The 25,090-nt window shown below is 46.8% G+C and overlaps 1 protein-coding gene across 4 annotated transcripts in view; it reads right to left on the reverse strand.

Annotated features, from left to right (window-relative positions):
- Positions 1-25,090, reverse strand: part of LOC139155791 (cilia- and flagella-associated protein 47-like) — a 513,090-nt gene that overhangs the window by 144,169 nt on the left and 343,831 nt on the right. For all 4 annotated transcript variants that reach the window (XM_070731069.1, XM_070731068.1, XM_070731067.1 and 1 more), the window contains one exon: positions 20,674-20,766. In XM_070731069.1, coding sequence (XP_070587170.1) covers positions 20,674-20,766 — 93 coding nt within the window. The remainder of the gene's footprint in view (positions 1-20,673; positions 20,767-25,090) is intronic.

Below are 25,090 nucleotides of genomic sequence, written 5' to 3' on the forward strand. Positions count from 1 at the left end.
AAAAATGAAGATATACCTCAAGATGGGTTAATAATAGAAAAAATTAGAAACTGTGCAGAAATGACCAAATTAACTCTGGAACTCAGAAATAATGAAGAATCTGCATTTTATAAATGCTGGAAATCTTTTTAACGCTAGTTGGGGAAAAAAATAACAATCCAACCAATAACTGCTTAAAACTCACTACATACCAAATTGTATATATACAAAGATAACAGTCTGGTGTTTAAATTACTTCAGTAAAGGATTGAAATATGATATAGATAAAAATTAAGCTTAGCTTTGTAAAATTTCTTTGCTATGTTATACTCAATTATACCTCTTATTTACTTATAATGTAATTTTTAGTTATAATGTAATGGGCTATAGAGAATATTTATAGCACAAACTTTCGATACAGATCTACTGTTCACCCGCCCGATTTTTACTATTCGTTTGTTATTATTGTACACTGTTCATTGTATAATTCATTGATGTTTGTCCTCTTTTTTCATATTTCCTTTTTCTTTTTTTCGTCTAAATAATTGTAATGTTATTTGTATTGTTGTTGAGTTTATTGTATATATTCTTGTAAATAGGATTTATAAAAAAAGAGATAAAAAGAACCGTTGAAACTTACCTGAACGGTCTTCTCGATGCACTGCAAGGAGAGTCCAATGTGGGTAATTCTCCAGTCTCATTGGAGGGACTGAGTTTTAATTTAAACATTATGCAGGTACCGCCCCCTAGCCTACCAGTCATAAAGAAACGAAGGAGCAGTAAACTATAATTTTTTTATTAATAACTGGAAGGCACACGCCGGGCCAAATTACTTAACAATGCCAGACAAAGAGAGAGGCCCTTGGTCCACCAAATGGGTGGGTTTTGGACTCTCCTTGCAGTGCATCGAGAAGACCGTTCAGGTAAGTTTCAACGGTTCTTCTCCAATGCACTTGCAAGGAGAGTCCAACGTGGGATATACCCAAGACATAAGAACAGGGAGGGAAACAGGACCAAGGGCGGTCAAGTAGAGCACACCCTCTGTAACACCCTCCTCCCAAAGGCTGCCTCCGCAGAAGCAAATGTATCAATCCGGTAATGCTTGATGAAGGTAGATGGAGCTGCCCACGTGGCGGCTCTACAAATCTCTTCAATCGAAGCTTGAGTAGACCATGCTGCCGAACCAGCCGCACTTCGTGTTGAATGTCCAGTAATTCCCTGAGGGACAGCCTGTCCTGACGCTTTATAGGCTTCAGTGATGCAGACCCTTATCCAACGACTGATAGTTCGTGAAGACACTCTAGTACCTTGTCCTTGTGATGAAAAGGAAATAAACAAAGCTTCCGATGCCCTGGAAGCCTGTGTTCTACGAATATAAATTTTAACCGCACGTCTCACATCCAATTTATGCCATCTGAGCTCAGATGGATGCGTGCCATGTGTACAGAAATCAGGTAATATTATCTCTTGAGTTCTATGAAAGCCAGAGTTCACCTTGGGGATGAAAGACGGGCCCAGTCGAAGAATTACTCTGTCCGGGTGGAATAGACAAAGGTCAGGTCTTACTGACAGGGCCGACAGCTCCGACACCCTCCTGGCAGAGGTAATGGCGACTAGAAAGGCCGTTTTGATGGATAAAAACTGCATCGACACCGTCCTCAACGGTTCAAAGGGTGGAGCTGTCAAGGCCTTAAGGACAAGTGATAGATCCCAAGAGGGGAACCTATGGACTGGGGCCGGTCTAATATTTGACGCTCCTTTTAAGAAATCTCGAATCCAAGGGTGTCTGGACAAGGGTTGGTATTGGTCGTGGTTCAATATTGTAGACAGCGCCGCCACATGTCATCGTAACGTGTTCGGAGCCAGTCCCTTGTCTAATCCTGCCTGGAGGAAGGTTAAAACAGTACCAGGCGAGGCTGCTACAGGATCGAGCTGCCGGTCCTCACAGAAAGTGCAGAAGGCGGACCACGTGGATTGGTAAATCCTCCTTGTGGATGGTCTGCGCGCCGCTTGCATGGTAGTGATGACTGTGTCAGGGAGACGTAATTGCCTTAGACGGTCCCCCTCAAGTGCCACACGGTCAGGTTCCACCATTGAGGCTCCGGATGCGTGATGCACCCCTGACTGAGGGCTACCAGATCGTCTGGGATTCTCCAAGGAGGGGAGGCGGACAGCTCCTTCAAGTCCGAGAACCAAGCCCGCCGAGGCCAAAAAGGTGCTACCAGCAGTACTTCGGCTCGTTCCTGAATGATTTTGTGCAGTACCCTCTGAAGTATGCGAGTAGGAGGGAATGCATACAGGAGCCCTTCTGGCCAGGGGAGACGCAGTGCATCCACCCCTTCTGAACCCGGAGATGGGAACCTGGAAAAGAAGTGGGGTAGCTGCGCGTTGTGGCATGTTGCAAACAGGTCCAAGATCAGTGTGTTGAATTGAGAGGTTAGTTTCCGGAACACTCCTGGATCCAGCTTCCACTCCCCCGGGTCCAAAGTTCTGCGGCTCAGCCAGTCCGCTGTTACATTCTCTTGGCCTGAGATGTGCTCGGCTGAGAGAGAGGCCAGGTGGGTCTCTGCCCACCTGAACAGAGTGTTGGCCTCTTGCATCAGGCGCCTGGATCTCGTCCCGCCCTGGTGGTTGATGTAAGAGCGAGCGGAAACGTTGTCCGTTAGGACCAGGACATGGCTGCCCTGCACCAGGTGGGAAAAACTCAGCAAGGCGAGGGACACTGCCCTCAATTCCAAAAAATTGATGTTGATGTTTTCCAGCTCCCGAGGAGTCCAGAGGCCCTGGGCTACATTGGATGAAAGGTGAGCACCCCACCCGAACAGGCTGGCGTCCGTCGTGAGAGTGATAAAGTCCTGTCCCTGAAAGGGTGACCCCCTCTGAATGGCGGTTGAGGTCCACCATCGCATGGATCTCCTGACCGCTGCAGGGAGAATCACCTGCGTCCTGGTATGGCTGGTCTTTCTCCTTTGATAGGGCAGGAGAAACCATTGGAGCTCTCGAATGTGTAACCTGGCCCAGGGGACCACATCTATGCAAGAGACCAACGTGCCCAGGATTTTGGAGAGAAAGGCCAGGGAAGGTCTTGATTGAGAAGACAGGGTCTGTAGTAGAGTACGGATATTGGCCTGTCTGTCCTCCGATAGGAAAACCTGGCACAAGTTTGTATCGATGATGGTGCCCAGGTGAGCTAATCTGGTTGATGGAAGTAACTGGCTCTTTTCCAGGTTTATGGTAAACCCGAAAGTTCTTAGGGTCGACAGAGTTAGTTGGAGATCCCGCTGTGCCCGGTCCTGGGACTTTGACAGAATCAGGACATCGTCGAGGTATGCCATAAGTCACACTGACTTGTGTCTCAAGGTGGCCATGAGGACGTCCAAAAGTTTGGTGAACGTCCTCGGCGCTGACGACAGACCAAAGGGCATCACTCGATATTGGTAATGAGATCCGTTGACGAAAAACCGAAGGAATTGTCTGTGCTCCTGTAATACCGGCACATGGAGATAGGCCTCCTTGAGATCGATGGAGGAGAGGAGGTCTCCCGGTCGTATGGATTGTAGAATAGACCTGAGGGAGTGCATTTTGAATTTTTGATAACACACATACAGATTCAACCGTTTGAGATTTAAAATCAAACAGACCCCGCCCAAAGATTTGGGGACTAGGAAAACGATTGAATAGAATCCTTTTCCCCTCAGGTGGAAAGGGACCTCCTCTATCGCTTCTATCTCCAGGAGATGCTCTATCTCTCGGTGTAAGAGTGCCCTCTTCTGGGGGTCTATCACCTGAGAACAAGCAATGAATCAGTGTGGGGGTACACGGAGAAAATTTATCCGCAACCCCTGTGTTGCTGTGGCCACGGCCCAGGAATCGAGGGATGAAGCCCTCCAAGCGTTGGCAAAATGGAGGAGCTTGCCCCCCAGAGGATAGGGGCCTGAAGAGTCATTTTCCACGTTTGGAACCCTTAAAGTTGGAACCTCTGCATGGACGGCGTCCCTGCTGGTAGGGCCTTCCCCGGTCCGCGAAGTACTGTCTGTCCTGCCGAAAACCTCCCTGGTGAAAGGAGCCCTGAGAGAAATTCCTCGAACCCTGAGAGACGGTTGAGGAGGGCTCTGCACGAAAGTTCTGCCTTCGATAGAAAGGGGTGAACCGTCTTTCTGCTCTCCTGTTAGATCTTGGGAGCACCTTCTTCTTATCTTTGTCCTTAATAAGGACCTTCTCAAGGGAATCGCTGAACAACTGTTCCCCTTGGAACTTGGCTGAGGCTAGGCGCCATTTTGATTTTACGTCCGCCTGCCAGCTTCATAGCCAAATTAATCTCCGGGAGGACAAAGAGGATGCCAGCGCACGGGATGCAAATTTTGCCGCATCCATTGTAGCATCTGCGGAGAACTCCGTTGCCGCCAGCAGTTTATTTAAATCCTGGCGGAACCTGCCATCCTCCTGACTTGCACGTGCTTGCATGTCCTGTATCCACAGGATAGTTGCCCTATTAAAAAATGAGGCAGCCGAGGCGGCTCGCAAGGCCCAGGCTGCCATCTGGTGAGTCTTCATGACTACCGTCTCGGCTCTTTTGTCCTCCGCCTTCAGACCCTCAGAAACCTCAGAAGGGACCAAGGCGTTGGACACCAAACTTGCCACAGGAGTGTCTATGGTTGGAGGTGTTAAAAGCAATTCCATCTCCTGATCGAAGGTGTAGTATTTTCGATCAATCAGAGAGGGGCCTTGTGCTGCTGCTGGCGCTTCCCAAGGCCTTTTAATATTGTCAAGGAAAATATCAGATGAGGGGATGGTTTCCGGTTCTTTCTTTGGCACTGAAAGTAGGACCCCTTTAGAGGCCTGTGCAGTGTTTTCTGCAGGTAACTTCCCCTCTCCTGCTCCCTCAAAGACCAGCTTAGCCTTATTTAACATGATACGAAAGAGAGAGGGCTTGAAAAGGCCTACAAGGCTTGGTGGTTCGGGTGGTTGCTCATCCCCCGACAAACCCTCGCCTTCTTCGCTGTCTTCCTCTCTGGGATAGAGATCCTCCTCCATGGATCCTTGGAAGGAGGCTGGAGCAGGAGGTGCCCACACATTTCTATGCTTTGGTGGAATGGGAATCCCAGGGGCCTGTTGTTGTGCCCCTACTGTAATCCCTTGGGCATAAACACTGCTTATTAGATTCTGGAGATCCTGAGGCATGCTCTGCCATGTATCAAACGAGCTCCTCAGACCCACAGCAGAAGGTGTAAAGGTGGCTGTGGGCTGGTTGTACTGAGCACCCGTGCTGCTGGCCATGGGCAAGGTATATTGGGGTCCTGTTGACAATAGGGGGCGTTCAGGCGACCAATCACGTTCCGTTGCCGAGCCTACAACCCCAGCAATGCCTGGCAAGGGGGAGGCCGGGGGGGGGCGTGAGTCCCCGAAGATAATTAGGTTGGGCCTGTGGCGCTGGTGGCTGTTTCTGGGCCATCTCTAGCTGCCTCTCCAGTGCACGAATCCTCTTTTCAGCCTCCTTAAGGGAGGCGGCCTGAGAGGATTTAGCCTTGGCCTTTTCGGAGGAAGGCTTGTCCTTGGGGGTAGTGGGCCGGATGGAAGTGGCCCCCTCCTCCCCCAGATGGGTCGAATTATCAGTCATATTTGAAGCACTCACGGTTGTACAAAGACGATAAGGCCGATCGCAAACGCAGCTAACAAAGCAATGAGGTTGTGTCCTCAATGCGGCTGCGTGTTACTGGGTAAACGGGGGGGGGGTTTGTCTCAGAGCGTTCCTCGCTCCTCTCACCCCCAGCGATTTGACTGCTATCGGCCAAACAAAATGGCCACCGCGCCGTTGCCCTGGCAACCGGCGGGAAACTCAACAGCCGCTCCCGCCGTTTTTACCCGAAGGCTGGCTCCGATGCCGTTTTGGCGTTTATGCAGGGATCCGATGCTAACTTTCCCCTCCTTGGGGCTTGCCCTGCTGTTAAGCCGCAGCCTTCCCTTCGGTCGCCTGATCTTCGGCTATGGTGTTATTCGCCGGGCGGGGCAGGCCCTTTCCGGCGGCAACCGTCTCCCATCCCCAGGCGCGACCTCGGAGGTCGGGAGCCTGGTCACCCTATCATATTAACGCCCCCCCCCACGGCTGCGCTCCGCTTCCCGTGAGCGCCAATACCATGGAACAAGGGGGGGGCAGGGCGCAACAGTCAGACGGACAGAACCCCCGGAGGGCCTGATCCGTCGCTGTAAAGGAGAAGCCAATCCAATACAAGGAAAAACCTGCAAACAAGGAAAAAGAATAAAGAAAAGCATTAGTAATCAGAAAAAAACAATCACACAGGTATTTAATCATATATTACTACTAATACTTATGAGGAGAAACTCAAAAAATGTCCCATTACTGCGACTGAGTTTTGATGACTGGTAGGCTAGGGGGCGGTACCTGCATAATGTTTAAATTAAAACTCAGTCCCTCCAATGAGACTGGAGAATTACCCACGTTGGACTCTCCTTGCAAGTGCATTGGAGAATGAAAAGGTTCAAGAACAAGGAGAGATTAAAGAAGAGAAGAGATTTGTAAAGAAAGAACAAATGGATGATTATATAGGGAATTGCAGTGACAAAAAAATAATTTTCTCTGGGTTTTCTTCTAGTTATATCTGTAGCATATAGTGTGAGGAATGATAATAAATAAACAAGAAAAGGTTTACTGATTCTGCCATCAGAATTCTTGCCCATTAGCAGTTTTTTATGTTTCTCCAAAGAGAAGGGAGATACAAGGCTCATGCAGATTTTTGCCATTAATTTGGAGAAGGAAATATGCACAAAGAACTGCTAGAGTAGGGGTGTCAAACTCATGTCATCATGGCAGCATCAGGTGATATATTGGGACTTTTCCCCACTAAACCAGGCATTGCCATGGCCAGCGTGTGACATATCCAGTTCGTGGGAAGTTTGACAGCCCTGTGCTGGAGTAGATTGAAATAGTTTATATCAAATATTTGGCCCTCTTTTGCTGTAAAGGATCATCTCAGTTTGATACTTTTACTCCCTTCAAGCCATTTGGAAGAACATTCCAGACATTTATACAGCAGCAATGAAATATCCAATGTACTAGTCTGCTGTGAAATGAAGAGCCATATCAAAAAGCTATCTCTGTTGATGATTTAATTCCTTCTAACCTAATTAAAAAGTATCATCAATGGTGGTAACTATTTCAGCCATGCCGTTTTAATGAAATTAATAAATGCTGATAAATGGGGCCACATTTTTAAGGTAATCATAGTCCTTATTTTCAATAAAGTTTTGAAGCTTTGCCACTCTAGAGCTTGTTCAATATAACTTTTCTAAAATACTACTTTGTTACCCTTCTAATGCTTTTATATGACGACAAGTATATCTAATAAAAACAGAAGGTTAAAGTTTAGTTATACAGTGGTACCTCGGTTCTCAAATGCCTCGGTTTTCATACATTTCGGATTTCAAACAAAATTTTCTGCAAAAATTTGCTTTGGTATCCAAACAAAAATTCGGATACTGAACAGATAATTTTGTTTACTATCCGAAATGTAAGATCTGAGGGGACGAGGTGAGAGGGAATGGGAGTCGGAATCCCGACACACCCCTCCTGGCCGCCCTCTTAACAGCCTCCCAGTCTCTACCTTGTAACTGCTCCAAGCTGCAGGAAGGGTAGGGCTGGCTGCAATACCGGCAGCTTTGGGGGGCTCCTTTCCTCAGCGGTTCAGTTCGGTACCTCCAGGCAGCTGCACCAACTTTTTCCTTCCCGGCGGCGGCAGCTCCGGTGGCTTCCCTACGAGGAGGAGCAGCGTCAGGAACGTCATGTGATGAAGGTAAGCCGCCGGAGCCGTCGCTGCCGGGAAGGAAAAAGTTGGTGCAGCTGCCTGGAGGTACCGAACTGAACCGTTGAGGAAAGGAGCCCCCCAAAACTGCCGGTATTGCAGCCAGTCCTACCCTTCCTGCAGCTTGGAGCAATTACAAGGTAGAGACTGGGAGGCTGTTAAGAAGGCAACCAGGAGGGGCGTGTCGGGATTCCGACTCCCATTCCCTCTCACCCCGTCCCCTCAGATCCTTATCCCATAGGAAATAGAGGAAATACTGTAGATTTAATTGGTTCCCAGCAAGTCAATGGGCTGGGAACCAATTAAATCCATTTCCATTATTTCCTATGGGATAAATTAATTCGGTTCTCAACCAAATCGGTTCTCAACCACACTTCTGGAACGGATTGTGGTCGAGAACCGAGGTACCACTGTATATCCGTGATGGGGAACCTATTGCACATGTGCCAGAGGGGGATGGGACATTTTGCCTCCACCAGTTGGGCAAAGCTCTTTCTTCCACAGCCCTTGATCTCTGATGATTGGCCGCTGCCTTTTCTCCCTCACCAAAAGACCCCTAGCTGTTCATCCCAGCCCTTCCATCACCAAAAACCACATTCAGACTCAGTCTTTTGGCTACATGGGACACTTCGCCACCAGCCAATCAGTATTGTACAGGTGGCGGGCGGAAGGGTGGGAATAGATGACTTCCGATGTTCCTTCCAATACTTGTTAATTTGTATGAGAAACTGTAGAGGTCACTGATTTGAGAAGGGGGTTGGACTAGATGACCTCTGTGGTCCCCTCCATCTCTGTGATTCTATAGAAACCTCCTGCTTGAGAAGGGGGTTGGACTAGATGACTTTGAGGTCCTCTCCATGTCTATGGTTCGAGATGACCTCCTTAAGGTCCCATCCAATTCTGTAGCGGTCTCCTGCTTGAGAAGGGGGTTGGACTAGATGGCCTCTCAGGTCCCATCCAACTCTAATTCTCTATCAGTCTCCTGCTTGAGAAGAGGGTTGGACTAGATGGCCTCTGAGGTCCCTTCCATCTCTATGATTCTGTATTAGTTTCTTGCTTGAGGAGGGATTCTGAGTAGAACTGGTGTGTGTGTGTGTGTGTGTGTGTGTGAAAGTGCTCCCAAAGCCGCCTCCCCACCCCACTTCTGGGGACCCTCAAGACAAATGAAGGAGGGGGTGAAAAGAGGTATGGGATCATCTAGATGCCCAGAGCATGTCTGGACCTCTCTCTCTGTGGGAATGGGGCAGGATAATTAGAACTCCTCCTCTTTCTCCCCCAAAGCCCCCTCTCCACCCCACTTTTGGAGACCCTAAAGGCAAACTGGTGTGTGTGTGCGGTGTGTGTGTGTGTGTAAGATTCTCATCTAGATGCCCCAGGGGGTCTCTGGACTTCTATTGGAATCGGACCTCCTCTGTTCCCAAATTAGCTTTTTAAGGATTTAGCATCACTCAAGAGGAGGCTAACTGTCCCATTCTTTCCTTCCCAAAGTAGCATTTTGTCAGGACCATACTGATTGGCTGGTGGTGAAGTATCCCACAGCCAAAAGGCTGAGGCTGAATGTGGTTTTTTGTGACAGAAGAGCTGGGCCGAACAGCTAGGGGTCTTTTGGTGAGAGAGAAAAGGCAGCGGCCAATTGTCAAAGATCAAAGGCTGCAGAAGAAAGAGCTTTGCCCAACTGGCGAAGATCTTGTCCTAGACCCATACCAGAGGTGGCACGCAGTGTTCTCTCTGTGGGCTTGTGAGTCCTTACTCCAGTTCAGCTCCACTGCACATGTGCATGCACCTCCCATCAATCAGCTGATCTTCAGATCTCTGCCATGCATTTGTGGGGTTGGGGTTGGGGTGGGGGCAATTGTGCATATAGGGGGCTGCGTCAGGGGAGGTGCATGCATGGGGGGCATGCACATATTGCAATTTGGGGGTTTACATGCTTGCGTTTTGTGCAGTCAGTCTGGAAAAGGTTAGCCATCACTGCCTTATACCATTTCAGATAAATATTTGTGTAAATGTTGGAGCATTCACAACTTCCGAAGGAAAGCTATCCCACTGGTTAATCGTTCTCACTATGGTTTTTAATTCAAGTGAAAGTGATCCCTCATATTAAAACTGTCCTAACATCAAACAATTTTTTCTACTGTAAAATGATTATGCCTGCATACAACTGCATGTGTCCCAGCAACCAGTTAGGTAACACAGAATCGGCCTTCTCCAGGTCCCATCGACTAGGCAATGTCGTTTGGTGGGACCTAGGGGAAGACCCTTTTCTATGGAGGCCACGGCCCTCTGGAATCAGCTCCCCACAGATATTTGCACTGCCCCCACCATCCTCGCCTTCTGTAAAAGCTTAAAGACCTATTTATGCCACCAGGCTTGGGGCCATTATTTGTTTGTTTGTTTGATTGATTTTTTTAATGCTGCCCTTCTCCTTAGACTCAGGGCAGCTTACAACATGTTAGCAATAGCACTTTTTAACAGAGCCAGCATATTGCCCCCACAATCAGGGTCCTCATTTTACCCACCTCAGAAGGATGGAAGGCTGAGTCAACCTTGAGCCAGTGATGAGATTTGAACCACTGACCTACAGATCTACAGTGAGCTTTAATGCCCTGCATTACTGCACTCTACCTGCTGTGCCACCTCGACTCAGACCTTAGACCTTAGCCCCCTGGCTGACGAGTGTATTATGTTTTTCTCTGTGAATGGTAATGTCAACCTTGCTATGGTTCTACATTCCTACTACGCTTCGGCTGCCATGAGTAACGGGGTGGGTGGGTTCTGGATAATTTGGGGGGGGGGGAGTGCAGGCCGGTGTAGGAGGCCCTGTTAAGTTTTGTTTTCCTAATACAGAGTGGGATAGCTTTTGTTTTCCTGGAAAGCAGATGACCAGAAGAAGACTGTTAGAAGTTGCATTCCATCAGCGCGCCGTGGTTTTGAAGATGCGTCCACCTGGTGGTTATGGGCACAGGATTGGCTATTCTCCAAAGGGGGGGGGTCAAATGGGGATTTTGATATATGCTTGTATTGCGCCTTTTTACTCAGTCTTTGCTTCATTTCCATTGCTTTCAGTTCTGATTTTCGATAAATTCACTTTTGAAGTTAAAATGGACTCTGAGTTTTATTTTTCTTAAATTCTGATTGAAGCAGCTGACAATAAGCAAAGACTGCTCTGAAACAGTCATTCCCGGAGAATTGCTTTCTACCGGGGACTGAGCAGAAATGTCTCGTTGGGGGTGGAGAGGAACAGTCAGAAGAATATACCAGATTGACGAGCCCTCCCCCCCATACTCCAAAAAGAGGAAGACTTGGCCCAAAGCGGGGATGACCAGCTTCAAGCCTAGCAGCCATGGAGAGCCCCCAGATGGTCCATTGGTATCGGAGTAAGTCACATATCTGATGAACCTCTTTTTTCTGATGCAAATGTGACTCACCTTAAGAAACAAAAGAAAGAACGTGGAGAGGTCAGCCAGGAGGGACTCCTGTTAGCCGAGTTGGTTACAGACATCAGAGAGGCCCTACAATTGGTGGAAAGGAAGAACCATCGAGCTGTAGCAGACCCACAAAGTGAAGAGGAGTGGGAGGATGAGGCCTCAGCAGGGCCTTCAAGGCAGAGAGCGTAACCGAGAGCAGCAGCCCAAACCTCCCCTCCGGTGCAGGTCCAACCCCCCCAGTGCAAACACAATGGGGGGAGGGGAAGCTCACAGCTGTAGAGCCCCAGACACACACCCCCTAGCGCAAAGATACAATGGCTAGCCAGGGGGGCTAGGGCATTTTTGGCCCAAGTTAACCAGTACATGGAAGATTATGAAGGGGAATTCCCAAACAATCTGGCCCGGGTGAGGGTGGTGACCCAAGCTCTCGAGGGAAAAGTGGATGACTGGGTGGTGTTGCTTCACGAGCAGAGGGACCTCTCCCTGAGGAATTTTGATCAATTTATGATGGCCCTCAGAGGATCCTCTGGTGGAGAGGAAAGCCAGAACCAAAACAAAAACCCTGAAGCAGGGCGAGAGATCAGTCAGTGACTACACTCAAGAGTTACATGAACTGATGTCCTATGTGAGCACATACCCGATGGGGGTTCTCATGGAATACTACATGGATGGCTTAAATGATGAGATTTACCAACACTGCAAAGTGAGGGCAAGTCCTAGAAATCTCAGCAGATGTTTCCAGTTGGCGGCAGAAGTGGAGATCGACCTTCTGAGAGGCCAGCATGAGAAAAATTCCCCTTCGGGGGGGAACAAGGCCTGAGGAAAAGTGGCAGATCGGGGCTGGAGGAATCTAGGACCACAGCTTGTTTCCAATGTGGGAAGGAGGGGCATCATGCAGCAGAGTGTCTTGCAAAATCTATGCAGAGGTTGACCCCTACTGGTGGCAAGAAAATAGAGCAGTGCACCAAGAAAATCCCAGATGCTGGGTGACTGGGAAAGAAGACTGTAGAGGTCGCCCCCCCAATAGGGGAGGAGCCGGGACCTCCAGCCCACCTGCTCATTGAGGACAGCAATCCTGAGGAAGCTGTTTCAGTAAGTCCCCCCCTGGATGTGTATACATTCCCATCATAGTACAGGACCCAATGGGGAGAGAGACAAGGGGAACCATGTCAGCCCTTTTGGATTCGGACTGTACCAGGAATCTTATGTCCCCAGAGGTAGCGGAGAATTTCAGCCTTAAGTTACGGCCCCTGAGAGATCCCATCTCTTTTGCTCAACTGGATGGGTCAATGGTGGGGGGAAAACCAGCCACGCATGAGACTGAGACCTTAATCATGACAATGGGGTCCCATCAGGAGACTATACAATTTATTGTGGGTCCCCTGATGGACAATGCAATTATTTTGGGACTACCATTGTTGCAGAAATGGAACCCTGAGGTCAATTGGTGCACTGGAGCCATGACTGTCACTTACAAAGGGAAAAACGAACTGGAGTTTGTTTTAGCAGAATTGGGCTGGAGAGACTCTCCTGATGTGGAAAAAATCAAAGGGGAGGAGAGAATCCCTAGGAAATATTGGGACCTCAAGGAAGTTTCCAGTGAGAAGGAGGCAGATAAATTACCACCGCATCAGGCCACAGACTGTAGCATTGAAGTACTGCCTGGGGTTAAACTGCCGAAACCAAGGATGTACTCTTTGACCCCTGGAGAATTGGGAGAGCTGTGCAAGTTCATTGACAAAACTTAACAAGGGGTTTCATTCAACCGGCTAGGCCACAAATGGCAGTCCCATTTGTAATGGTAGTAGATTACCGGAACCTGAACATGATTTGTATGCATAATGTGTACCCCCTACTACTTATGAAGGACATGTTGGGTTACTTGGTGTTGTGGTTAGCTCTGGCCCAGCTCCTGCCCCAAGGACTGTGGATGTGGGGGAGATATCCACATGCTGCAGGCCTGTTTTGCCCCTGGTGGAATCTGATGATGAAGGCTCCTCTGACCAAGAAGACATGAGTGACAGGGAGGAGGAGAGTGTGGCAGACAGCTCAGAAGATCAATTATCTAGCTCCTCCTTGGATTCAGAACAAGAGTTAATGATACAGCCACGCATGCGGAGAGCGATGCATAGGCAGCAACAACTGAGAGAGTATTATCAAAGAAAATGAGGCCACCTGTGGTTGGGTGGGGCTGTGGTAATTAGGGAGGCTGCTATAAAGAGCAGCCTGTGGGTTTTTTCCATTGTGGAGGATTATCTGATCGTTGTGTTTCGTGACTGCTTTACTGACTTGGACCTTTTGTGTGCTGATTATTCCCCGCTTTGAAACTAAACCAGGGCAAAGTGTGTTTCACTTTGTGAAAAAAGAAGGACTGTGAATTGCCTCACAGCTGCAAGCTAAGTATCACAGAACTGATAAGGGACTTGTACAAATTACCAGTTTGTTTGGAGACAAGTGCTCTTTGCTATCCCAAAAGAGGGCTTGGTTTAAGTGAATTTTCATTATAAAGAACATTGTTTTGAATTTTCAAACGTGTGTGTGTCTGAAATTGTATCTGTGCATTTTTGGGAGGATTCTACCAGAGAGCTCGACAGAACACTTGGCAAAGGGAAAAAATTTCACAATGCTGGATTTACGTGAAGCTTACTATAGAGTTCACATCAAGGAAGGAGATGAATGGAAAACAGTTTTCAACACTCCCCTGGGATGTTTCCAGTTCCGAGTGCTCCCTTTCGGCCTACAGAGGGCACCAGGGGTTTTCATGCAACTAAACAATGAGTTGTTGCATGAACATTTATATAAAGGAGTTTTGATCTACTTAGACGATATATTAAAATTTTCAGAGACGTTAGAACAACTTGTGGCCCCAGTCAGGGAAGTTTTAAAGAAACTCAAAGCCACAGAGTTATATGCAAAGCTGTCTAAGTGCAAATTTCACCAGAGCAAAATTGACTACTTGGGCTATTGCATTTCACACCAAGGGGTGGAGATGGATCCTGAGAAGGTGAGGGCAGTTCTGGATTGGGAGGTCCCACATACCAGGAAACAATTGCAGAGTTTCTTAGGTTTTGCCAATTTTTACTGACAGTTTATTCTGACATTCTCCCAAATAGCCTTGCCTATCACAAATCTGTTGAAAACTAAAGGAGAAGACAAGCCTAAACAGAGCAGCCCACTGCAGTGGACTATGGAATGTCAAGCGGCTTTTGAAAAACTAAAGAGACTGTTTGCGGGTGAGCCCATCCTCAAACACCCAAATTTGGAGTGTCCTTTTGTGGTCCAAGTCGACGCAAGCGACGTGGCTGTGGGAGCAGTCCTATTGCAAGGAGATGAGGAACAGGGCCTTCGCCCCTATGCGTACACCTCTAGGAAACTAACTGAGACTGAACGTAGGTGGGCTGTATGGGAAAAAGAAGCATTTGCAGTGTATTGAGCCCTACTGTCCCCGGAGACACTTCTTAGAGAGAGCTAAAATCTGTTTGAGGTGTGGACTGATCACAAAACTTTAGAAGCTTTGAAAAAAACCCGGAAATTGTCCCCCAGGCAAGATAGGTGGGCGCAGCATTTTGGTTAGTTCAACTTCTCACTGCGCTACATACCGGGGGGGGGGGGACAACTTTATGACAGACACACTTTCCAGGTTGCCTCAATATAATAGTGGTAGGCCAGAGATAGTTCAACCGGTTATTCCAACATAACAATAGGCGTGCCCAGCAATAACCAGAGAGCAGAGTTCAGAGCCAATCTTCCAGATGATTTGGCAATGGAATTACAAAAGGCTTTAGGAACACATTACTGGTTTTTGGCTCATCAGGCAGACTGCACTCAACAGTCTGGATTGGCTTGGATAGGATCCAGAGTGTATGTCCCAGCCTCTATGAGAACTTATTTATTTATTTATTTATTTGTTTGTTTGTTTGTTTATTTATTTATTAGATTTATATGCCGCCCCTCTCCGTAGATTTGGGGTGGCTCACAACACAATAAAACAGTTCATGACAAATCTAATTATTTACAATTTAAAACATTTTAAAAACCCCATTATTAAAAAGACATACATACAAACATACCATACATAAATTATATAGGCCTGGGTGAAATATCTCAGTTTCCCCATGCCTGACGATAAAGGTGGGTTTTGAGAAGTTTACAAAAGGCAAAGAGGGTAGGGGCAGTTCTAATCTCTGGGGGGAGCTGGGGGGAGAGTCAGGGCCGCCACAGAGAAGGATCTTCCCCTGGGGCCCGCCAACCGACATTATTTAGTTGACGGGACCCGAAAAAGGCCCACTCTGTGGGACCTAATCGGTCGCTGGGATTCATGCAGCAGAAGGCAGTCTCAGAGATATTCTGGTCCGATGCCATGAAGGGCTTTATAGGTCATAACCAACACTTTGACTTGTGACCAGAAATTGATCAGCAACCAATGCAGACTGCGAAGTGTTGGTGTAACATGGGCATACCCGGGGAAGCCCAAGACTGCTCTCGCAGCTGCATTATGCACGATCTGAAGTTTCCGAACACTTTTCAAAGGTAGCCCCATGTAGAGAGCGTTACAGTAGTCAAACCTCGAGGTGATGAGGGCATGAGTGACTGTGAGCAGTGAGTCCTGGTCCAAATAGGGCCGCAACTGGTGCACCAGGCGAACCTGGGCAAATGCCCCCCTCGCCACAGCTGAAAGATGGTTCTCTAATGTGAGCTGTGGATCGAGGAGGACGCCCAAGTTGCGGACCCTCTCTGAGGGGGTCAATAATTCCCCCCCCAGGGTGATGGGCAGACAGATGGAATTGTCCTTGGGAGGCAAAACCCACAGCCACTCCGTCTTTTTAAAAAAAAAAAATCTTTATTGAGTTTTCACATATAGTTCAAATCACATATTATTCTGTTTTACAGATTATAAACCATCTCTATTAAAATTCTTATAATAGATTTTTACCTGTTACATTCCATTATATACATTATTTTTCATACTTTTATAGTCTAATATTTGTTATATTCAATAACTTGTAAATAAAACCTTTTACAAGGTAGCTGTAGATTGTTTCCATTGTACTGTTGCTTCTTATTATATTGTTTCTATATTCTCTTTTTGAACCCATTCATGCCATTTTTGCCATGTTCGTTTTGATTCCGTGATTTTGTTTCCCTTGATTGAGTTAGTGAGTTCGCCCATCTCCACGCATGTATATATCTTATCTATAATTAATTCTTCCATTGGGGTCTGGTCATTTTTCCAGAGTTGTGCTATTGCAATTCTCGTTGCGGTGTTTATGTGTGTTGTAAGAAGCATTGTTTATTTTGAGTAGTGTTTTCTCCAAACTCCTAATAGCATAGCTTCCGGAGTGAATTCTATTTCCTCTTTCGTAATCTCTGAAAGCCAGGTATGAGTTATTTTCCAGATTTTTTGTATCATAGGACATGACCACCACATATGGAAAAAAGTGCCTCTTTCGTTTTTACACTTCTAACATGTGTCTAATAATGTTGGGTATATCTTTGCTAACCTAGCTGGGGGAATATACCATCTGTAAAAAAGTTTATAATAATTTTCCTTATATGCTGCCGAAAGAGTTATTTTGGATATTGTAGTCCATGTTTTCCCCCAGTCTGCTATGTGTATCTCATTTTGCAAGTTTCTTTCCCATGCTGTCATAGGTGTTTTAGTTGTCTCTTTTATTCTTTCCTGTTCCAGAAGTATTTGATATATTCTAGTTATTTTTTTATTTTCATTCCCTATTAAAATCTTATCTAGTGAATTCATAGATTTTTGAATACCGGGTGTTTGATTGTCTTTCTTGAATCTAGATTCTATTTGAGCATATGTCCGTCTTATCAGGGTTGAGTTTGAGTCTGCTGACACCCATCCAGGCCCCAACAGCCTCCAGACACCGGTACATCACTTCCACTGCTTTGTTGATTGGACATGGGGTGGAGATGTAAAGCTGGGTATCATCAGCATACTGATGATACCTCACCTCATGCCCTTGGATGATCTCATCCAGTGGTTTCATGTAGATTTTGAATAGCAGGGGGGAGAGGACCGACCCCTGAGGCACCCCACAAGGGAGAGACCTCGGGGTCAACCTCTGGCCCCCCACTAACACCGACTGCGACCGACCAGAGAGGTAGGAGGAGAACCACTGAAGAACAGTGCCTCGCACTCCCAACCCCTACAGCCGGCGCAGTAGGATACCATGGTCAATGGTATCGAAAGCCGCTGAGAGGTCAAGAAGCACCAGGACAGAGGATAAACCCCTGTCCTGGGCCCGCCAGAGATCATCCATCAACGCGACCAAAGCAGTTTCCATGCTGTAACCGGGCCTGAAACCCGACTGCTGGGGACCTAGATAATCGGCTTCTTTTAAGGACCGCTGGAGCTGGAGCGTCACCACCTTCTCAACAACCTTCCCCATAAAGGGAAGGTTGGAGACTGGACGATAGTTATTAAGGTCCAGGGAAGGCTTCTTGAGGAGGGGGCGCACAAGCGCCTCTTTATAGGGTGTTAGAAAGGACCCCCTCCCCAAGGAAAAGTTGACAATCTCCTGGACCCAGCTCCGTGTCACCTCCCTGCTGGCCGAAACCAGCCAGGAGCGAAATGGATCCAGTAAACAGGTGGCGGAACTCACAGCTCCAATGGCCTTGTCCACTTCATCAGATGTCACCAGATCAAACTCTTCCCACACAGGTGGACAAGTACGGGCCCCAGTCACCTTGACTGACTCGTTGTCAGTCAACTCTGTTTTACAATTAGAGTCGAGGTCCGCCCGGATCTGAGTTATTTTATCAGCGAAAAACGTGTTAAAATCCTCAGCACTACTCTGTAAGGGCTCCCCAACTCCCCCCTGGTTAAGAAGGGAGCGGGTCACCCTAAACAGAGCGGCCGGGTGGGATTCCACTGATGCAATCAAGGCGGCATGATACACATATCTTGCCACCTTGAGCGCCACTTTGTAAGTCTTAATAAAAGCTCTTACAAGTGTTCGATCGGATTCAGACTTACATGCCAGGTCGGCCTCCTCATCCAGGATCAAATCCCAGATAAGGAGAGCTTTATTTACCACCGACCTGGCATTGAGCAGCAGCAACCTGAGCCCAGGGCCAGAATTACACTCATCACCAGTGCCCAAGATTGAGCTCACGGAGCCAGAACAAGGAATCATTATTAAGCAACGATCCCTCGTTCCCCTAGAACGGCTAACTCCGTGGGCCCCACCATATCTGCCTCTCCCCAGCAACACCGGAATATTACCACCCTCTGTCACACCAGAGATTGGTGACCTCTCCCCTCCTGCCTCTCCAGCGTTAGGTGGGCCAAACATTTCATTTGTACTATATCCATTCATCACATCCATGGCATAATCCCATCCACCCGCCTCATCCCATTCACCCCCATTCAATCGACCCCATCCACCCGCCCCATCCCATCCACCCCCATTCAATCAACCCCATTCATAATAATCATAGGCATCCATCACTAAACCCCCCCAATAAATAATTAAAAGTAAGTTAATTAACATACCAGTACAAAATCCCATTTCATTCCACCACCACCACCAGTATATATAATTTAGCCCCCTTAAAAATTAACTTAAAAAACATAAGACATAAGAATATAAAACAAAAATAACATAGGAGTGGTTGATTAGCTTGTAATTCTTAAAGAGCAGCAGCAAGAGTGTGTCAAACTCTAGGCTAATTAAGTTCTTATTAAGAGAGTCCAGTGCTAATGATAAAATAGTCTCTTCAGTGCTGTCCCCTGCCACTGACACGTAATATTGGAGAGGGGCCTTGACTCAAAAGTGGCAGAACACTTTGCGTTTCTGAAAACTTACACTTACTGAGGAGACAATTTTGGCAGCCCTCCATGAAAAAGGACATTGAGACATATGTTGCTAGTAGCCCCATTTGTGTGGCAGCAAAACGACGCCCTGGTCGACCACAAGGACTGTTACAAAGTGTGGCGAGATCCGGGGTACCCTGGAAGGAGATTTCTATGGACTTTATTGTGGATTTGCCCGAAAGTGGGAGGAATACGGTTATTTGGGTTGTTACTGATCTTTTTTGCAAACAGGTTCATTTTGTAGCTTGCCCAAAAATCCCCACTTCCAGGGCCTTAGCGAGGCTTTTCATACAGCACGTGTACCGTCTTCATGGAATTCCCGACCGAGTAATTTCAGACTGAGGGGTTCAATTCACTTGTATTTTTGGAAGGAGTTTTTGAGCCTGTTAGGTACCAAGCAGGGGTTAAGCTCTGCCCACTACCCGCAAACTAATGGAGCATGTGAACGGGCAAACTCCATGTTGGAGCAATACTTCCAGTGTTATTTAAATTACCAACAGGACAACTGGAGCGAATTTCTGCCATGCGCAGAGGCGGTGTATAACAATTTGCTATATAGTAGCACGGGTTTTACTGTTTAAATTGGTTAGTGGACAGGATTTTGTGCCTATCCTACAGTTACCACAGGATGAACCTAAGCATCCTACCTTAAAGGAATGGGTAACCCAGTTAAAGGCAAATTGGCCAGTGGCTCATAAAGCTCTGGATGAGGCTCATAATACCTGTAAGGCACAGGCCAACAAAAAGAGGAATCAGGCAGTAGATTACAAAGTGGGGGACAGGGTTTCCCTATCCACAAAGTTCTTAAAAACCACTCAAATGTCAAAGAAATTGGGTGCCAAATATGTAGGGCCTTTTCCAATTGTGCAAGTGGTGAACTCAGTAGCTATGAAATTGGAGCTACCCAAATTGTTGTGGAAAATTCACCCAGTGTTTCACGTCAGTGCAGGAGGGTGCAGGAGGCCCTGTTAAGTTTTGTTTTCCTAATACAGAATGGGATAGCTTTTGTTTTCCTGGAAAGCAGGCCGTTAGACGTTGCATCCCATCAGTGTGACATGGTTTTGAAGATGCCTCCACCTGATGGTTATGGACCCTAGGGATTGGCTATTCTCCAAAGGAGGGTCAAATGGGGATTTTGATATACGTTTGTATCATGCCTTTTTCCTCAGTCTTTGCTTCACTTCCATTCCTTTCAGTTCTGGTTTGTGATAAATTCACTTTTGAAGTTAAAATGGACTCTGAGTTTTATTTTTCTTAAATTCTGATTGAAGAGGCTGACAGGTAATGAATGTCTTTAAATTTTATTAATGTTTGTAAAAGTTTTTTAGTTATATTAATTGGATTTTTTAGATATGTATATGATATATTGTTTTTGATATGTTGTGAGCCGCCCCTCAGAGAGTGGTGGCACACAAGCCCAACAAATAAATAAATAAATAAATAAATAAATAAATAGACAGACAGATAGATAGATAGATAAATAAATAAATAAATAAGCAAGTAAACAAACAAACAAACAAACAAACGAATGAATAAATATGAACTACATAGCCATATAGTTTCACAGTTACATAAAATTGTCCTTAAGAAATTTTAAACAAAAAAGTGCTACCTTGTTTTTCCTTGAGTGGAAGCCAGAAAATACTGTCTTTACTGGAATGATGGCATGGAGTTGCATGATGATAATCTGTGATGTGATCTGGATCTAATAAATAGGGGGGAAACTCTTACATTTCAATGTATAAAAATGATTTTTAAATATAATATAAAAATACAACAATAGGAAGGAATAGTGATTTTTCCCCTGCTGGAGAGCTGCACATACTGTGCAAATGTAGGGGAAACTGTCTTTAGACAGGATTGATTGAAGTCCCCAGCCACAACAAGAGCACCTTCTGGATGATTTTGCTGCTGCCTGGAGATTGATTGATTGATAGATTGATTTATCTATTTATTTATTTATATTCAATTCAATTTGTATGCTGCCCAACTCCCTATGAACTCTAGGCAGCTCACAACCAATAAAACATACAGTGTAATATAAAAAATTCTAAAACAACAATTTTAAAACATTTTAAACCCAACAGCAAAGAAAAAACATGCATGCCCTTTATGGCTGAATATCGATGCTGCACCATCCAACAATGGCCCCAGGCCTGCCGGAAAAGCCAGGTCTTTACAGCTTTCTGGAAGTCCAGTAGGGTGGGGGCAGTCTGGATCTCAGGATGTCTGGTTCCAGAGAGTCGGAGCCACCAGAGAGAAGGCTCTCACCCGCAGCACTGCCAACTGACACTATTAAGCTGATGCAGGGGTAAACAAAGTTGGCTCTTCTATGACATGTGGACCTCAACTCCCAGAATTCCTGAGTTAGCATGATTGTCTCAGGAATTCTGGGAGTTGAAATCCACAAGTCATAAAAGAGCCAACTGTGCCTACCCCTTTGCCTATCCTGGACCCAGAGAAGACCAACCCTGTGGGCTCTTATCGGTCGCTGGAAGCTATGTGGCGGTCTCGAACATAGTCTGGCCCTAAGCCATGTAGGGCTTTAAAGGTAATAACCAATACCTTGAATTGCGCCTGGAGACTAATCAGGAGCCAGCACAGCTTGCAGAGCTGATGTAATGTAACTGCTTGCACAGTTGCATTCTGGACCAGCTGTAGTGCCTGAACACTCTTCGGGGTTGCAATTGGTGCACTAGGCAAACCTGTGCCTAGCTACAGCTGCCAGATGTTGGTCCAATTTTAGCTGAGAGTCTAGGAGGACACCCAAATTGCGAACTCATTCAGAGGGTGGTAATTCTTCCCCTCCCAGAACCAAAGATGGAAAGTCAATATAATCCTTCGGTGGCAATACCTATAGCCACTTGGTCTTGTCAGGGTTAAGTTTGAGCCTCTTAAGTCCCATACAGACCTTCACAGCCTCCAGGTACTGGCATATCATATCCACCGCTTCACTGAACTGGCACATGGTGGAAATATATAACTGGCTGTCATCAGCATATTGCTGATGCCTCACCCCATGTCATTGGATGATCTCACCCAGTGATTTCATGTAGATGTTAAATTGGAGAGTAGAGAGGACCAAACCTAAGGTACCCCACAAAGGAGGGGCCTGGGGTTCAACCTCTGTCCTCCTATCAACACTGACTGCAACTGATCAAAGAGATAGGAGGAGAACCACCATATCACAGTGCCAACTACTTCCAACTCCCTTAGTCATTGCAGAAGGATACCATGGTCAAAAGCTACTGAGAGGTCAAGAAGTACTAAGATAGAGGTCAAGAAGTACTAGTACTAAGAAGTACTAAGATAGAGGAATGACCTCCATCTCAGGCTTGCAAGAGATTTTTTTTTTATTTTTTATTTTATTATTTGGATTTGTATGCCACCCCTCTCCGAAGACTCAGGGCAGCTCACAGCAGAGATCATCCATCTGAGTGACCAAAGCAGTATCTGTGCTGTAGCCAGGTCTGAAGCCCAATTGAAAAGAATCTAGATAATCTGTTTCATCCAATGACTGTAGGAGCTGGAGTACCACCACTTTCTCTACAACCTTACCCATAAAGGGTAGGTTGGAGACTGGACAAAAGTTCTTTAATTCAGCTGGATCCAGGGAAGGCTTCTGGAGGAGGGGCCTCACAACCGCTATATGAGATGATGTCATATTGCCTAGAAAGCACCATGTTGGCGTTGGCATCAGATGGAATATAAACTGCTGTAATAATTATCAGTGTGATTTCTCTAGGCAGATAAAATGCCCTATATATGTTAGGACTAACACTTGATATACTACCAGTGAAGATCTTAGAAAACAAATTCAGATACTCTAATTTACAAAGTTCAGAATAATACAGGCAATGTTTTCCCTGTGATAGGCAGAAGCTAACCTTTGAAGAAGCATGATAGAAAGAGTATTGATGCTCAAACTTTGATTCTTGACAAAGGAAAGGCTAACCTCTAAAGGTGGGAGGAGTGGGGGAGCCCATCTCTGGGGTGGCAGAGGGCCGGAATATACCAGTTCTTCTGGAAAGAGGCAGATATGGTGGGAGCCATGGGGTAGGCTGCTCTTGGGGAGCAAGAGCTCACTGCCTAAAAGCAATACCTTGCTCCGGCCCCATGAGCTCAACCCGGGATACGGGTGATAGGAGAAATCTGGATGCTGAGCTCAGGCTGTTGCTGCTCAATTCCAGATCAGTTGTAAACAAAGCTCCCCTCATCCGGGACTTAATCCTGGAGGAGGAGGCTGACCTGGTGTGTGTGACTGAGACCTGGCTGGGCCCAGACAGAGGAATCCCTCTCTTTGAAATGTGCCTAGCTGGGTTTCAGGTGTGGCAGCAGCCACAACCCCATGAAATGCGGGGAGGAATGGCTATTATACCTAGAAAGACCTTTAGCCTATGCAGGCTCCCTGATCCTGAGATAACGGGATGTGAGTCGTTCCTTGTGAAGTTGGACCCAGGGGTTCAGGTGGGTTTGTTACTCACATACCTGCCTCTCAATTGTGCATCAACAGCCCTGCCTGCAATGCTCAATGAGATAGCCGGGTTGGCAATGGAGTTCCCCAGACTTATAGTCTTGTGGGACCTTAATATACCATCACTGGGCAAATCCTCTGGGTTGGTGTGGGAATTCATGGCTTCTGTGACAACCATAGATGTGATTCAAGTAATTCAGAGTCTGACTCATGAGGGGGGGCACACTGCCGATATGATATTCCTCTCAGAGCAGTTGAGAGGAGCTTAGATATCTTGCCCTTGTCATGGTTGGATAATTTTCTTCTATGGCTTGAGTTTAAGGCTCCAATCCTCTCCCGCAGGGAAGCGGAACCAATTAGGTGGTTCTGCCCCAGACACCTGATGGACCCAGAGGATTTTTAGAAGGCCCTTGGGGTTCTACCAGATTCGCTTATCCACAATTTGGCGGAGTCCCTGGTAATGGCCTGGAATACGGCTGTGACAGAGGCTCTAGACTGGATTGCATCTTTGCGACTCTCCATGGCAGTAGACCCTGGGGATTCCCTTGGTTTATCGAGGAACTCCGGGGGATGAAATGCCGGAAAAGACATCTAGAGAAGCATTGGAGGAAAAGTAAACCTGAATCTGACCGAATATGGGTAAGTTCTTGTGTTAAGACCTATTAGGTGGTGCTCAAGGCATCAAGATGCACATATCATACTGCCCTGATTACATCTGCAGAATCCTGCCCAGCTGCCCTGTTTAGGGTGACTCACTCCCTCCTCAACCAGGAGGGAGTTGACGAACCCTTGTGGGGCAGTGCTGAGCAATTTAATGAGTTTTTTGTAGATAAAATCGCTCAGATCCGGACAAACCTTGACTCCGATTAGAAGACAGTATCGGCTGACATTGAGTCAGTTGAGGTGACAGAGGTTCATCTTAGTCCTGTTGTGTGGGAGAAATTTGACCTCATGATGCCTGATGAAGTGGACAAGGTCATAGGAGATCTGAGCTTTGCCACCTGTTTACTGGACCTGTAGGGATATGACACAGGGCTGGGTACAGGTCATTGCCAATGCTTCTTTGTTGGAGGGGTCCTTTCTGGCTCTTCTGCCCCCTCCTCAAGAAGCCTTCCCTGGACCCAGCTGTTTTAAATAACTATCGTCCTTTCTCCAACCTTTCCTTTATACAGAAGGTTGTTAAGAAGGTGGTGTTGCTCCAGCTGCAAAGGTCCTTGGATGGGCAGTCTGGTTTCAGGCCCAGCTATAGCACTGAAACTGCTTTGGTCATGCTGACAGATGATCTCTGGTGAGCTCAGGATAAGGGTTGTTCCTCTATTCTGGTTCTTCTTGACCTCTCAGAGGCTTTCAATACCATCGACCATGGTATCTTTCTGTACTGACTGGAGGGGTTGGGAGTGTGAGGTACTGTTTTACTGTGGTTCACCTCCTACCTCTCCGGTTGGTCACAATCGGTGTTGGCAGGTGGCCAAGGATTGACTCCTAGGTCCCCCCAGGGGTTGGTCCTCTTGTCCCTATTGTTTAATAGCTACATGAAACCACTGTGTGAGATCTT

Source organism: Erythrolamprus reginae, unplaced genomic scaffold, assembly GCF_031021105.1.
Source record: "Erythrolamprus reginae isolate rEryReg1 unplaced genomic scaffold, rEryReg1.hap1 H_6, whole genome shotgun sequence".
NCBI lineage: Eukaryota > Metazoa > Chordata > Lepidosauria > Squamata > Dipsadidae > Erythrolamprus > Erythrolamprus reginae.